The sequence below is a fragment of the Morus notabilis genome, unplaced genomic scaffold (genome assembly GCF_000414095.1).
Source record: "Morus notabilis unplaced genomic scaffold, ASM41409v2 Scaffold355, whole genome shotgun sequence".
Classification (NCBI taxonomy): Eukaryota; Viridiplantae; Streptophyta; class Magnoliopsida; order Rosales; family Moraceae; genus Morus; species Morus notabilis.
The window spans coordinates 405,903-421,359 of record NW_010360877.1 but is presented as its reverse complement, the minus strand read 5'-3'; the positions used below and the strand labels follow the sequence as shown (position 1 = coordinate 421,359).

General features: G+C 31.7%; 1 protein-coding gene across 1 annotated transcript; it reads right to left on the bottom strand.

The window, feature by feature from the left end:
- Nucleotides 1-10,343: 10,343 nt before the first annotated feature.
- LOC21400582 (abscisic acid receptor PYL9) lies at nucleotides 10,344-13,099 on the bottom strand. Its single transcript, XM_024165184.1, has 3 exons — nucleotides 12,754-13,099; nucleotides 11,831-12,046; nucleotides 10,344-11,061 (listed from the first exon to the last, which is right to left on the bottom strand). The coding sequence occupies exons 1-3, from the start codon at nucleotides 12,880-12,882 to the stop codon at nucleotides 10,843-10,845; spliced, it is 564 nt and encodes a 187-aa protein (XP_024020952.1). The 5' UTR covers nucleotides 12,883-13,099; the 3' UTR covers nucleotides 10,344-10,842.
- Nucleotides 13,100-15,457: the final 2,358 nt, after the last annotated feature.

Genomic DNA, 15,457 nt, shown 5'->3' with positions numbered 1-15,457 from the left:
TATTATATTAAATATAATAATAAATATATATTATATTGTAATTATATATATTATATTATAGTATAATATAATACAATCGTTATTTTTAATTATTTTAGTTATTATTTTAATAATATTATTATATTATATATCATAATTATATAATAATAGTTTTTTATTATATTAAATATAATAACAAATATATATTATATTGTAATTAAATATATATTATATTATAGTATAATATAATATAGTCGTAATTTTTAACTATCCACAACAATTTAACCTCATAATTTACCAAACGCTATTATACTGATTTTAAAAGCAGCACAGCTACTATAATTATAATTTACTAAATACTTAGCTGTTTTTTGTAACATCGATTAATTTTTCTTTCAGCACAGCTAAAAGTAATTTTTTTAAAATCAACAGCAATATCAAACTAAGCCACTATCAAATATTATACAAATATATATATGAACGGGCTTTTTATGGTTATCTATTAAATATAAAAATTCTTATGATTCTAGCTGATATTATCATCATTAGAGTAGTTCTTGAACTCGTGTGCAGTTTGTAACATGTCAAGTAGTAATTCCAGTATCTTGTTTCTTCTTAACAATTTTTTTGAACTTCTTTTTCTCAATATTATTTAGTAATATCGAGCATAGAATATTAGAGGTGGTGTAGGTTTCTCCTGGGTAATTAATTCGTTAATATCATATATATATATATATATATATATATATCCGTTTCTTTCGTATTTCTAAACATTAGTAAAACATGGTGTTATGTAGCGTTGTGTAAATAAAGCGCTTATTTATCACGCTCTTTCAGTAGCAAAGGAAATATTTATTCTTTAGAAGACACAATTAAGCCTATTATGTCGGAGGGAATTCACTGCAGGTTAACTTACAGCTCCTAATTTTTGTTGCCATAATTCGTGTACTCTTTCTATTTCAAATATCAATATTGTATCCTCTTTCCCTTGATCGTAGTTTCTGACGAATTATTTCCAAGATATATCTGCTGTAAGTTTATCTCAGAGGAACAAATTGCTTAACTTTAAAATTGATATTATAATGTATGCTCCATAGCAATGAGATTATATATGTCAGACTAAATGAACCAAAACTCATCCCATCTCGAAACTATTTAAAAAAAAAAGAAAAAAAAATCAACACAAAGAAATGAAATCTGAGAGAAAATAAACGTGAACATGATCATAAAATATGACCCACAAATTTGGACTGCTGTGTGCTTAAGGCTTGGATGGATTATCTTTTTCGGGTTCAGCTATGACTCTACTCAGCAATTGTTAAGGACTTTTAACACACTTTTTGAGCAACCAAACAGCTTTCTAACTCAAATCCAGTACTGCATGCCAGTAACCCATATATATATATATATATATATATATATTGATATTACATATATATACACCCTTGGCAAGGTTAATTCAAAGGTTTGTGCTCTTTTTCAGCCTGGTTTGATCAGTTTTTCCTTTTTCATTTGTTGTGCAAGAAGAAAATAACAACGAGAGAACAAAGAAAGAATGAGGGAACAAATTGATAGAGGAAAATCAAGAATCAATATTCTCTTTTATTGTGTATCGATTTTAAGATCAGATTTGTATTGCTCTAATTACTACTTCCTTTATCGTACAAATTGTAGAAATTGAACAACCCTATATTATAATTCCTATTCTCATCAATGAAAACTTGCCAAAGTTATTCATTACAAAAATTCCTCCCTCTAAATTTAATATGGTAATGAGAGTGAGAAAAGCGCCAACAAGCACCTATGGCTGAAAACTCAAACTAAAACTTGAATCCTCGAAGATACAATTTGCCAATTTTGATGATGGTACCGGTCTTTCCATCACTCGTACCCGTTCTATCAGACTTTCTTCTCTCTAAACTTTTCTTTTAAATGATGTTCTTTGTATTCCAAACATGAAGAGAATTTTTATTTTTGTGTCCCAATTCTGTCTTAATATTAATGTGTCTATTTATAAATTCTAATATTTTCTTTTCCAAGGATCTGCGCACGAGGAAAACACTTTGCAAGGAGTGATTATTAAGGATGGCGTTTATGAGTAGCTTGTGCCTACTCCCACTTCAAAGTTTGTAATTGCCTTTTTTTTTGTTTTCTGTCAATCCGTATATAAAATTTGGAAGTCATTTAATCTCTTCCTAATGTTTATGATCACTTTCCTCGCACTTTTTATGTGATTACTGCCATTACAATAAAAGTCATAATATTATGTTGAAGGATTAATTTATTCTGGTGTTTAGAACTCTCTTGTTATTTATTATTTTTGCGGGCTCCTGTTATTTTTAATAATGGTTTTAACTATTAGGTTGTGTTTGTGGATCATTTTACTCGCTATGTATGGTTATATCCGCTTAAACAAAAGTCTTAACACTCACGATGTGTTTATTTGCTTTAAGGCTCTCGTTGAACATTTTTTCAAGCATTTCACTACCACTCTCTATAACGACAATGGTGGTGGGGTGTCAATCTCATAATGGTTTTTCTAAACGGCGTCACTGTCGACATATTGTCGAAATGCATGGTATTGACTTTTCGGTCTCATGCTTTCCACTGCATTTTGCCTTATGATCAATCTATTTATGGTGCCCGGATCATTTGAAAGGCTTTTGCAGCAATTTCTCATTTCGGCAAGGGTTGTCAGTACCAAATTTGAGAAATCCTCTATTGATCTAACAAATACATTTTGCTTTTTATTTGATTTTGTATGTGGATATTATAATTCCTCATAGGCAACAATAATGGACTTGTTGACGCTTCATGATCACAACGGGCACTCACCACTTTTCTTACATATATATGTTTGTAATTAAAATAACTAAATAAATAAATAAAAGCCACTATTTCCTCATTGTGTTTATGTGCCTTTCAAAAACTATTTAAATCAGCTGGCCATGGATCGACACGACCCACTATTTAAGTTCATTGATTTTTCCAAATCTCTCATAAGTAGTACTAATCGTTCCGAGCAGATTAATTTTCACGGTCCAAGCTTTTCTTGTTTGCAATTTCCTTCGTAATTTCCTTCTCTTTAAAATTACCTTGTGTATCAAATACGGCATTATTTTAACTATATGCTCCTAATTTGGCCTTACATTGCTCCACTTCCAAGTTTTAAGCGCATAAGTGCAGGAGATTCTCTAAATACTTATTTTAGTAATATCGATTTTGAAATCTCTGAGTCCTTTTCTTCGTTTTTTTATTTTTATTTTTTTTAAAAAAAAAACTTTTTGTTCTTGCTTCGCTCCTAGGTATATAAGATCCCTTTTTTGGCGTGTGGTCTAGGTCTGGGGCTATAATATTGGACCAACCAATGACAATTAAACGGCATTATTAATTTTTATATTAGTTTAATTAAGTTAAACAATGTCAATCTTTGTCGAGGGCAAGTTTCACTTGTTCTGATCCAATATATGCATATAATAGGTGAAGTATTCCATGCAAGGTATGCCCTTAAAAAAAAAAAAAAAAAAAAAAAAAAAAAAAAAAAAAAAAAAAAAAGGCAATGGCACATACATAAAAATGGTTGCGAAAAATATATGTGAACTACAAGCTAACTTAAAGGGGCATTATTGGTTTCTTTTGTAAATGACTTTTGAGTGTCCTTCAAGAGATGTGAAAAAAAAAAAAGTGAGATGCGGCAGAATATGTGGAGTTACCAAAGAATTTCTTTTGGTGTGCATGGGAGAAATCAGAGAAAAGCCAAAGGGCGGTGTGGTAGATATGCAAATTGTGTACAATGCAGCAAAGCAGCGATGCCACCCTAGACTTTGCCATTTTAGTATTGTTATCTTTGCAAATAAATATGCAAAATACATTTTTAGATATATGTACATATATAAAGTAGATACATGGGATGATAATTAAAACCAAATATATATATATAGGATGATAATTTGGGATGACAATTCATGTGGCATATATATTTATATAAATATATGATCCTATGATCCTTAATTTGAACGTTTCTTTTATGGACTATTGTTTACTACCCCACTAGTAATGAAACACTCTCATGCATGTACACAACTTATTTGTATTGTAATGTAATCATTATATGTGTCAAAATCTAACAGCGTAAGGTAGTACATTAATATATGATAATTATGCCAACATTACATGCTATATATTATATATATATAATAGTGTTTTAATAGATGATTACAAATCATGTGTCCTTATAAAGTAATAAGGTTGGAGATGCATAAAACTCCTTTTGAGTTTGTCCATAATTTGGGTCTTGAAAAAAAAAAGGTAAGATTAAAAAAAAAGAAAGAGAAAAGTATATGATTTGTTATGGTTTTGTACAAGTCTATATTACACATGCTGTCATTTTAAATAATTGTGTTATTGTGATCTTTTATTTTCTCAATGACAATATATTGTTTAATAAAGTGGCATAAATAATAACTTTTACCACCTTGAGTGGTATTTCTTGTCTTTTCGCAAAGAAAGAGACTCAAGAAGGATCGTAGAAACTAGTACATCTGGTATTGCTATCATCAATAGTGCCATATATATTTTAAATTTAAACGACTAATCCAATGCTCTTCTCTACTATCTCCCTCTCTCTCCTTTGGCACTTACACCAAAATGTGGACTTACATGTACACTTTCTCAACAAATACCTCAATCCTTAGGGCCTATAAATATATACATATCTATAGCTCTTTCTAAGCATGAAGGCCTTGAAAATTATGAGCATGATAACTAATTCCCTTACCTTCCAATGAGTTGTTGATGAAATCTCTCATTAAGAAATATGAGTTTTCAAGACACTTCTTGTTCACTCCCCCTCAAAGGCTTCTGGCTTTTAATCATTCTTGGCAATTTTGTATCAATTGAGACCAACATATTATACTAATTACCAAGCTTTAGCCCGGAGGTGCTTGTCGGGGAGTAAACAAGGCGTGTCTTGGCATACAATTTACTGGGGCCTTTTTGTAATTCCCGACTCTGATCTCACGAAATTTGGTTATTATTGTCAATTTGTTCACTCTCGCGATCTCTTAACTCTCAAGGTTAGAGCTTGTAGTACTTCTATATATGGAATAACTTAAGAGATAGGCATTTGAATATACTCTCTGTTAGATATTGTTTTTGTGTGTTAATACTAATTAATATATATCAACGACTTAGTTCTATTCTTTGTGTGATTAATGCGTGCATTTATTGCATTTTCTTGATTGACAAAAATGCTGATCATGTTGTTATGTGTATTATATGTCTGAAATTTCACTATACTCAATTTGTATACTTGGGGGTCAATGAGTACAATTCAATGTCACTTGAATGAAATCCGGTCACCTAGGGCTTTCGGCGTAAAATAAAACGCATAAAGTAAATAGAAATACAAAGATTTAGAGTGGTTTATTTTTAATGTGACAATTTGCCTACTATAGTGCTAGGGTTTTCAGTATTCAAATAGAAGAGTACATAGAATGCCAAGAAGGCAACGAGTAGCAGCAGTAGTGCAATGATAATAAGATGGGCTTGCCCTTGGTGAACCAGATGCATGATTCTGATGAGGTTGGATCATTAATTTGATTTTGAAGCTCTTCCCATTATATCTTGAAAGTGGTAATAATGCCTCTCGGGTTGATTCATGTTCTCCTGATAAGGACGGTGTGAATTTGAAGGAGATTTTCTAAGATAGATAGGTACATCAGAACTTGTAAGATCACTTGAATGGTTAAGAGTAGTCATCATAAAACACATGGGCTAATTAGATTATTATTATCATTTAGTTAGTAGTTATCTTTTATCTTTAAAGGTAGATTAGTCTTTTATCATCTCTAACCTTCTTTTACTCCTCGATTTGATTATTGAATGGGAAAAAAAGACAAGTACCCCTTAGAATGTATGAGATTTAGATTTTTATCACTTACTCTTAATTAGTACCTTTTAGTCAAAGAACTATATTAGTCAAAAAAAGTATTAATCAAGAGTAAAAAATAAAAATTTTAAAAATAGATTCAAATGGTAAGTTCGCCAATTTTCTCTTATTTGAATTCACAACTTTGGTTTTTGTGGCTGCATAGGTATTTTTCACCCCACAACACTCCCGACTACTTTTTTTCATGAATACCATTCATATAATGTGTCCCTACTTAACTATTTTTCAACATTTTGTTCTCTAATATGTTCGTATTAAAATAATTTTTCTTAGTTATATCCCAACTTAAAGTTTTTCTTTGTGTTCCTCAAAAATATTAGGTCAAATTTCATGTTTCCCCTTTCCTCCTCCACCTTCATTCGAAACAGAAACCCTAGCTAGTTCTGCCGGTGAACTCATGTTGCCACCATTCGAAGTAGAGGCCCACACTTGTTCCGCCGGTGGACCTGCGTTGCTCCCCGTCCTTATCCAACTGGTAAGCTTCTTCATGTATTCCTTAATTGCTCCGATGTCCTTCGAGTGTTGTCCGACGACTCCTTTGAGTTCTCCGACGTCCGACTTGAGTTCTCTGACATCTTTCTCGACAAATTTCAATCTTCCATCCATTTTTCTTTTTGTCCTCCTAGCAACCATTCCGGACGAAACTGCTAATGAAGTTTACTCAACAAGGAAGAAGAGCACTACACAAGTGATATTCGAGAGATCACCCACTCTCCTCTCTAAACTCTATGCAACCAAAAAGTTAACTCACCTCTCGAGCCCTTCCTCTTATTTATAGCTCCCCCTACTAACTAACTAAATTCAGTTATCACTAAGAATGCTTCCTCAACAAGATTCCTAAACCATCCACGTCAGCAACTAGCAACTAATCACTAACGTTTCTTGATTCTTATCAGTGTCAAATCCTAATTTAGCCTAATTTACACCCCCTTATTAGTATGTGAATCTCCTTTATGGAAGATGTATTTATAGCCACCGCTCTTATTGACAAGTACTGTAAGGCAGGCAAATTCAGAAGTGTCCGTGAAGTTTTCAGGAAGATTGGTAATAAGAAGCTTGCCTCCTGGAATATGCCATATTTGGCCACGGAAAAGAGGCGGCTTCTCTTTTTGACAAAATGTGCGATGCAGGTCTCCAGCCAGATGCTATAACCTTCACGACGCCCTTTCTGGTTGCAAGAAAGAATTCATGAAGCAGCAAAATACATGTCGTTGATAAGAAGATGCCAGATTTTCCTCCGAGACGGTCTTCGTTTTCACCATATAAACGAAGGAAAGCAATGACTGCTGGTAGGACTTGTTTATATAATAGCTCTTGGAAAGCCTCATCTTACCAGCTATGGCATTTTTGGACGAGTATTTGAATCATAACTAATCCAAATCAATTAATGTGTATTTATGGACTCTACAAGCTGCATTGGCCTGTGAATATTTATTTTTTCCGCGTACAGGAAGAATTTGAAAACATGCATATAATATAGTAAAGGATAGTTAGTGATAATATCTAAGTTGAAAGGAGAAGCTTAAGCTTCATTTTGAACAGCCTCTCTGAACGGAGAGACAAAAGAGCATACTACTTAGGGAAGAAGGTATAAGCTATTTATAATTTGTTCAGAGCTCAAACTGCCAAAAATAATAATAATAATAATAACAACAATAATAATAATAATAATGGTTACATGCGAAACCGAATTTTCATTCTGAGAAAGATATTGGCTAACAAAAACAATGGACTTTTTCACGGGCAAGTTAGAGAGAGATGGGATGGGATTGGGAGGTTAAAATTGAAACCACCTAATTCAGCAAAAAAAAAAAAATATATATATATATATATAAGCCATTAAGAAACTTTTATGGCCTTTGAAATTAGTTAATTCAGCAAATAAATTGAAATCATTTGAGCCATTACAAAGTTTTTATGGCCTTCTTTTATCCATTACCGTCTTCAACTTGACGTTTTTTTAGTCCATTTGGTAATATTTTCAAAATGGTTTTGTTTTTGGTACAAAAATGAAAGTGATTGTTTTGAAAATCATTCTAAAACCGATTCTGAAATTACATTTGGTGGTCTTTCAAGAGATTGATTTGATTATGATAAAAAAAAAATCGTGTTTGGTTATATTTATGTTTGTTTTGAGTACATGTAATTAATAATCTTAAATTAATATATTAAGTGATTAATAATTGATAATTATTTAGCAAATAAAAATTAATATATTAATAATATAATAATAATGGATAAATTATGAGAGTACATTAGTAATTAAACTATATATAATAAATTAATATGCTAAATAAGTAAAAAATAGTAATTAGTAATTAATTATAAGTAACTACTATGCTAGTAATGTACTCATATTTATTAGATTTTAAGTAATTAATTAGTGTATTAAGAAAAATAATTAGTATATACATAATTTATTAATATTCCGTTTACTACTTAACTTATTAACTATTAGTTACATAATTAAATAATTAGTTAACTAATTACTAATATTTATTTAATAACCTATTATTTGATATATCACATGACCAATATAAATTATAAATTATTATTGATTAGTATATTACATATTGATAATTATAATTTAATATTAATTATTAATTGAGTAATTACTATTTATTTTTTATTTATCAACTATTTACTAATTAATAGATTATAATTAACATATGATTGATGTATTAATTATTAATTATTTGTTTAATAACCTATTATTACTTGTTTTATTGTTAATATGCTATATAATTAATTTTTGACAATTAATCTTTAACTAAATAATTAATTACTATATTATTTATTATTTTATTAATAAAATTAAATATTTAATAGCAATAAATTAATATTTAATTAATAATTAAATAGTTACTATCTATTTATTAGTTATTAAGTATATCTATTTATTAATTATTAATTAATATATAATATAATTAGTAATTAATAATTAATTATTTAATATAATTTTGTTAATAAGTACTAGAAAATGAAAACGGAAAGGGGAAAATAACTTTCAATGGTTGTCTACTTTCTTTACAAAAATCATTCTCCTGGTGCGTTTGGAACTTATTTCAAAATGATTTTATTTTTTGTATGAAAATGAAAATGAAAATGTTTTCAATTTCAGACAGAAAATATTCTTGAAAATGCATTTGGTAGTTTTATCAAGAAATTATTTTCAGTATAAAAAAACTCATTAATGACTCTTTCTCTGCTTGAGAGAGGAGAAAAAGAAAATAAAAAATAAAAAATGACTAAAAGTCATTTTTCATTTCTCTCTCATTTTACACTAAACCAAAAAATCGTTTTCATTTTCATTTTTTGTCTTTATTGTGACAAATGTCGTTTTGAAAACGTTTTCATTTTTTATTTCTCAAAAAACGTGAAAAATAAAAAAAAAGATCAATTCCAAGTACGGTCATTATTTTTTATTTTCATTTTTATTTTTAAAAATTTTATTAAACAAACACGATTTATAAACTGTTTTTATTTTTATATCTCAAAAAATATGTGAAAATATTTTCAAAAATAATTCTAAAGGCACCCTTTATTTTTTATTTTTCCTTTTTAGCTTTTGGGGGTACAAGTCAGTTCCGATTACTTTGCGGAACGTGTCACTTGGCAATGGCGCTTACTAGTTCCATTAACTGCACTTTTTTATGCTGAAAACGTCATGCTTATGCAATCTATGATTAATGCTATTTGAAGGGAAGGGTCTCGTGCAACCTATGGACATTATGCTCGTGCAATCTATGATTAGTTTCTAACTCTATTAAGGATTCAGCTCCGGTGTCCGTTTGTTCGTGTTTTATTTCATGTTTATCCAATTATATAATAAAAAATAAATTTAAATGACATGTCAATTTAAATATTATATCAATAAAAAGGTCATATTATCAATTAACGTGATATCTTGAAGAAATAAGAAAAGAGACAAGAAAAAGAGGCGGCGTGAGCTAAATCTCTCTATAAGTAAATAGTTAGCATGTTAACCAATGACGGGAAAAGTAGACAAAATTAGACTCCCTAATACCGTCCAGTCTCCACTCACTTCAAATAGCACTGATCATGACCGTCCATCTCCTTCTTTCTTTACAAGTTGGATCACAATGCTGAGCGGCAAATGCAGGCAGAGAATGGTGCATTGCCAAAGAGGCAAAGACTGATTATAAGGCATGTAGAGGCATCTTTCTTTGTAACCATCACAATCCGTCCTAGTTCTGTAGATAGAAATTCCTACATTTGCTACTAAAGAGACATTACGACTAAATCAAAACTCGACACCCTTGAGTCGGCACCATTACCATATACAATGCAAGAACGAGCAAGGGACAAAAGTAAGAAGCCCTCAAGGGAGAAATTACAAAAAGAAGTGACTTTCATCAGAAATCAGAAACCCAATATAAATAGAAGAACAAAATTAAAGCAATTAAAATAATTTATTAAGATTGCAGTATATACAAAACAAACGACACAAAGCAGCGCTGGTTTTCCCACTGAATATTTCCTGGCCTGCAACCCACAAGATGAAAACCCCAGTCCACAGGTACCACATAAACCACACTATTTACAGATAAAGAGTTATAGAAAAGTTGGTAGCACCATGGCCATGAATATTGTAAGTGATATAAGAACTCCTTATTTTCACTTAAGAAATAGCCTATGTGAACAAGCTCGCCATCGTATGGACATCACGATAAGTAAGAACCCAGCAGCAACCTTTTTTTTTCACGGTGAGATATGCAACGCCAGAGCAGATGAGAAGAGAGTGAAAGGATATCCACAAGACGAAGACATAATCCAGCAGTGTAGCCAAAAACTCCTAAAAAGTGGAGGGACATCCTACCTATCTGTAGACAGCATCTGAGATCAAAAAGCCTAACTGTAGTCATTAACTCCCGTGTCATCCCCCAGATCCATCATTGGTTGATAGGCTCGGTCCTGTCCTGCACAGCCATCCTCTCAGAGACATCAGCCAAAGATTTGAGGTTGCACCTGATCAAGGCCTCAACAAAGTAACATGTCTCGTCCTTGGTGTTTCCATCGGGAACGTCCACCACAAAGGATTCAATAACCAGTGTTCCTGATCTCCCGTCCTCAGTAACCTCAGGATGAACTGTAATAATCGAAGAGTAATTCTGCAATTTGTGGAGCATTGAGAAACATGATTGGAATGCTTTCAGCTGACAACATAATAAGAACTAAAAATAACTGGAGATAGTTTTCATACATTCAACAGAAGAACAACAGCAAATTTCATATTGTTAGTAGTTATGAAACAATTTAAGAGAATATTGCATATCACGTCAGCTACTAGTAGCGAGACGCGACCCTTGGTTGTATCAAGTATCAACAATAGTCAACGTTCTCAATTATATCCTTTGATGATCTATCATGCAAGATATTCTAGAAACTGCTAAATGCAGTCACTAAGGGGAAACACAATAGGCACATCACCATTTATTGGGCCACAAGTGCAAAGAAGATCTTCATCTCAAGCATTATGAAGCACTCACAAGCTAATTGAAGAAACCTATGCACTTTTGGCCCCAACAAAGGCCGAGTGACCATGGCTATTGTTCAAGGCCCGGTGCTATCACTCATCAAGAACCTCCAACCTCGGTCATTTTCATACCTTCGCACTGCACATCACATTTATACATGTGATGTCAACTTCTACTAATGATACAGAGAGCAAAAGGGCAAATCACCGAAGTAATCACAGTTTCTAAGATTCTCAGGAAGACTTCAGTTTGCAAGTTGTAGTTAACTCTGTATCTTCACGAGCACATTCCTCACATGTTTAAAGCATCACAGAAATGCACTTTACGTTCATTGTGGAAATCTCAAATCTAGTAAAAGAGCACTAACCAATAACAAAAAAGAAGAAATGAAGAGAGTGAATACCCTTAGCCTGTGATCGCCACCAACAATCTTGACGCCGAGAATGTGCTCCTCGTCGTCGAGAAACTCCAATCTCTCGGTGCTGGTCGTAGCAGGAAGCCCAGATTTAACATTGACTTCTCTAACACTCCCAATTCCAAGGTCCCCCTTCACGATGCACCGGCTAACAAAGGGTTTGTACTTCTGGGGTTGATCAAATCTCCTTACCAGTGACCATACCTAATGAGAAAAGTATAATTGCATTATAAAAAAATTGCTTATAACACAGAATCAAAACTGAGAAAAAAAGGGCAATCCATAAATTTCTTCTAGATCTCCTCCACAACACTTCCAATTCCCAGTATCATTGCTAAAAAATTAAAAAAAAAATTGATTAAATGACATGTTTTTCTTCTCATCTTAGATAAAGCACGCATAAAATCATGGAAAAAAAAAAAGTTACTATTTTTGCTTCCAATTCTTCGCATCTTTACCAGCAACAAAACCACAATGAGAATTAATCCAATTATTACCATAATCAGCTTTCCAAATTAAACTAGTCTAATATCTACCAAAAATCACATTATCCTACCCAAAATAGAAAATCCGTTGACTTTGACAACCGAAAAACCTTTGTTGGTGAGATGAAGAAAAAATCCATCAAGTACAATTTTCCTAAAATCTACCAAAATTGAACCAAAAAGAAAACCTAGATAGAAGAAAACGGCGGAAACGAAAAGAAAGCGGTCCAAATCGAGCCGAATTCCGCGGATCTCGAGAGAACAACAAAGTCAAACAAGAAAATTTCAAAACTCCAAAAAGTCAGATGAATCAACGACTTCCAGCGCCCGAAAACACAAAAACAAGAAAAAAAAATAGAGCGATCGTACGGTACAGAGAGAAGAGAAGAGAAGAGAAGAGAAGAGAGAGAAGTAAGAAGAACGTACGAGCTGAACAGGGGCTTTGATGTGCTTGACCAAGGCGGAGGTACACTGGTTCTCTCTGGTCTGGTGCCTGTGGTGCCTACGGATGTACTGAACCTCCATTGCTCCGTATGAATCGCCAACAAAGTTCATTTCTTTATCTTTCTCTCTCTAGACTCCCTTTCTCTCTCTAAAAATAAGGATCAGAGAGCATTCGGAGACCGAGGACTCTTCCAGACGGGCGGGGATAAATTAAAGCCTACCTCTTCCCCTTTGTTGCAGCCAGCGACCTCCCCAGCAAAATAAAATTAAATAAATAAATAAACAAAATAAAATAAAAGCCTGTAATTCTAAGAAAAGAAAAAAATAATAGTAGTAAATAAATCTAAGCTTAATATAGAGTAGCTTCGCAGGCTATCCAAAATCCATGAATTCCACCGACAATGTTATTTTTTTTATTTTTTATTTTTTTAATGTTGCGCGTGAAAAGTCCAAAAGCCTGCTCTTGGGGCCCACTTATTTGGCTTGGCTAGAAGCCTAGATAATTTATAAATAAACTACCTTATCTTTCTCTTTTTTTATTATTTTTTCCGGAGATTTGTTTAGCGTTACTGGAGGGTGATTGTGGTTTTTGTCACAGCCTTTCTACACCGTTTGTTCTTGGGGTCATGGGTAGTGGTTCCTTTTTTCTTAGTGGGGGGTGACTTATGAGGTGCTGGCCCACTGCCTGTGAAGAGCACTGAGCTTTTTGTGAGTGGATGGATTTCTTTTGTTTTGAGTCAGAATTTGGTGAAGTGCTAGATGATGCTAGAATGATTCTCATTACACGAAAAAAAATATATAAAAAGTTAAAAAATTTGAGAGTAAATTCTCTGCGAGTTTCTACTATTGAAAAACCTACTCCGACAATGAAAGGATTTGGCCGACCGATAAAACAAAACGACGTGCTCTTGAAATCTTCATTTTATTTTATGGGAATCCTTATCGTGGGAAAGAGTTTTTAATTATTGAATTAGTTTTTTTTTTAATGGATAGATATGTGTAGGTTTTTATTAAAAATTTAAGACGCGTCACACAAAATTATTCTTACGTCAATTTGAGTATTAAAAAATTAATTAAACATTAAAAGTAAAATAACTTACTCCAACGTAAAAGCCGCCTTATTTGATTAATTATTGGTTGGTTTTAATTGTTTAAAAGTGGTTGTTGTTGATGGCATGGCAGAAATGTTTTCCTAAATAAGCACTTTCTTTTTTATAATGTTTCTTTATTGATAGAGTCGGTTTCTAATTATTAAATTTAATTAAAATCACATTAAATTAAAAAGTATATAAAATAAGCATATTCTCAACCTCTATGGGTCCATGTTAAAGAAGGATAAGGATATTATTTAGCATATTTCCAATTCATGAATTTTTTATTTATTTTTTGTAAAAATGTCATAAATGTAGTTCTTAATGTGACGGTTGTTGGTGCAACTTGCTGGTTCATTGGCTGGGAAATTTATTTATTAATTTATCAAGATGCCTAATATGGGTAAGAACTTTTATGGTCTCCAAGTCTTCGGCAACTACTGCTTTGAATTTAGACACAAAAAAAATCAAACTATATCCTCTTTTATTGATTTCCATTTTCTGATCTAACCTATCACGACATTGAGCCAATAATGTGATAGCAATACTCAGTGGACCAGTGGTTATCAAAAACTTTTTATTTTTAATTTTTTTTTTTTTTGGCTCAATAATGGTTATCGACAACTTAATTCCTAAACGAAACCACAGAAAAAATATAATAAAATAAAATTTGACTAAATTTTTTTTTCTCTTTACTTCTGGAATATGGATTGAAACTATTGAAGATTTTGTCTATTAATGATAGAGGTTTAGTTCACTGATTTGAGTTTTTAATTTGAATTAAGATGTGACTTTATGTGAAAATTTTTTATTGTAATAAAAAAGTGAGATGTGACTGTTTCTGAAAACTTTTTACTGTAATAAAATTTAAATTTTAAACTCAACTTGGTGAAACGAACATGACCGTAAAAGATTTTAGAGTTGTTCTTTTGTAACAAAACTCATAAAAAATTTAAACTCAAGTTATAATTTTATTCAAGTTCACGTTCTTTTAAGTTTCAATTTTATTTAATTTTACTCAACTTTATTCAAGTTATAACTTCAACTCAAATTATAACTCAAATTTAATTAGAAAACTATACTCAAATTACACTTAAATTATACTCCAAACTAACATGCCCTTCATAACTCAAGATAAGCCCACTTTCCTAACTTTCTTTCAGTCTGAATGGACCAGATTCAACCTTACCAGTCACAAAAGACGATAAATATTTCACTTGCATTTTTACTGTTTTTCTTTTTGTTGTTTCTCTTTCTTTGTCTATTCAACAAATGACATCTTGCTTTAAAAAAAAAAAGTTCAAATGATATCAACGGTGGCTGGACAGCCACGTGCTGGGTTCATAGTGGATGGAAACCATGTAGTTGGGGTGATTGTAATAGGATGATATGGCATCAAACTATTTATCCAAGGTTTAAAAAGAAAAAGAAAAAAAAAAGGAAAAACAACTTAAGTATAGAGTGCTAGTAAGGAGTTCAAATACAGATTTTATTCTATCTTCGGTTGTCCCTTCAATTAAATATCAAAATAGTGTTAAAATTTCCATGTCAACTAGTAAAAGCGTTTTTTTTTTTTTTTTTTTTTTGAAGGTTTA

Coding starts and splice junctions, on each gene's coding strand:
- LOC21400582 (XM_024165184.1), bottom strand. CDS start 12,882: ATGAACTTTGTTGGCGATTCATACGGAGCAATGGAGGTTCAGTACATC. Junction 12,047..12,753: donor TCAAAGCCCCTGTTCAGCTC/GTACGTTCTTCT, acceptor TTTTCTCATTAG/GTATGGTCACTGGTAAGGAG. Junction 11,062..11,830: donor GTGGCGATCACAGGCTAAGG/GTATTCACTCTC, acceptor CACAAATTGCAG/AATTACTCTTCGATTATTAC.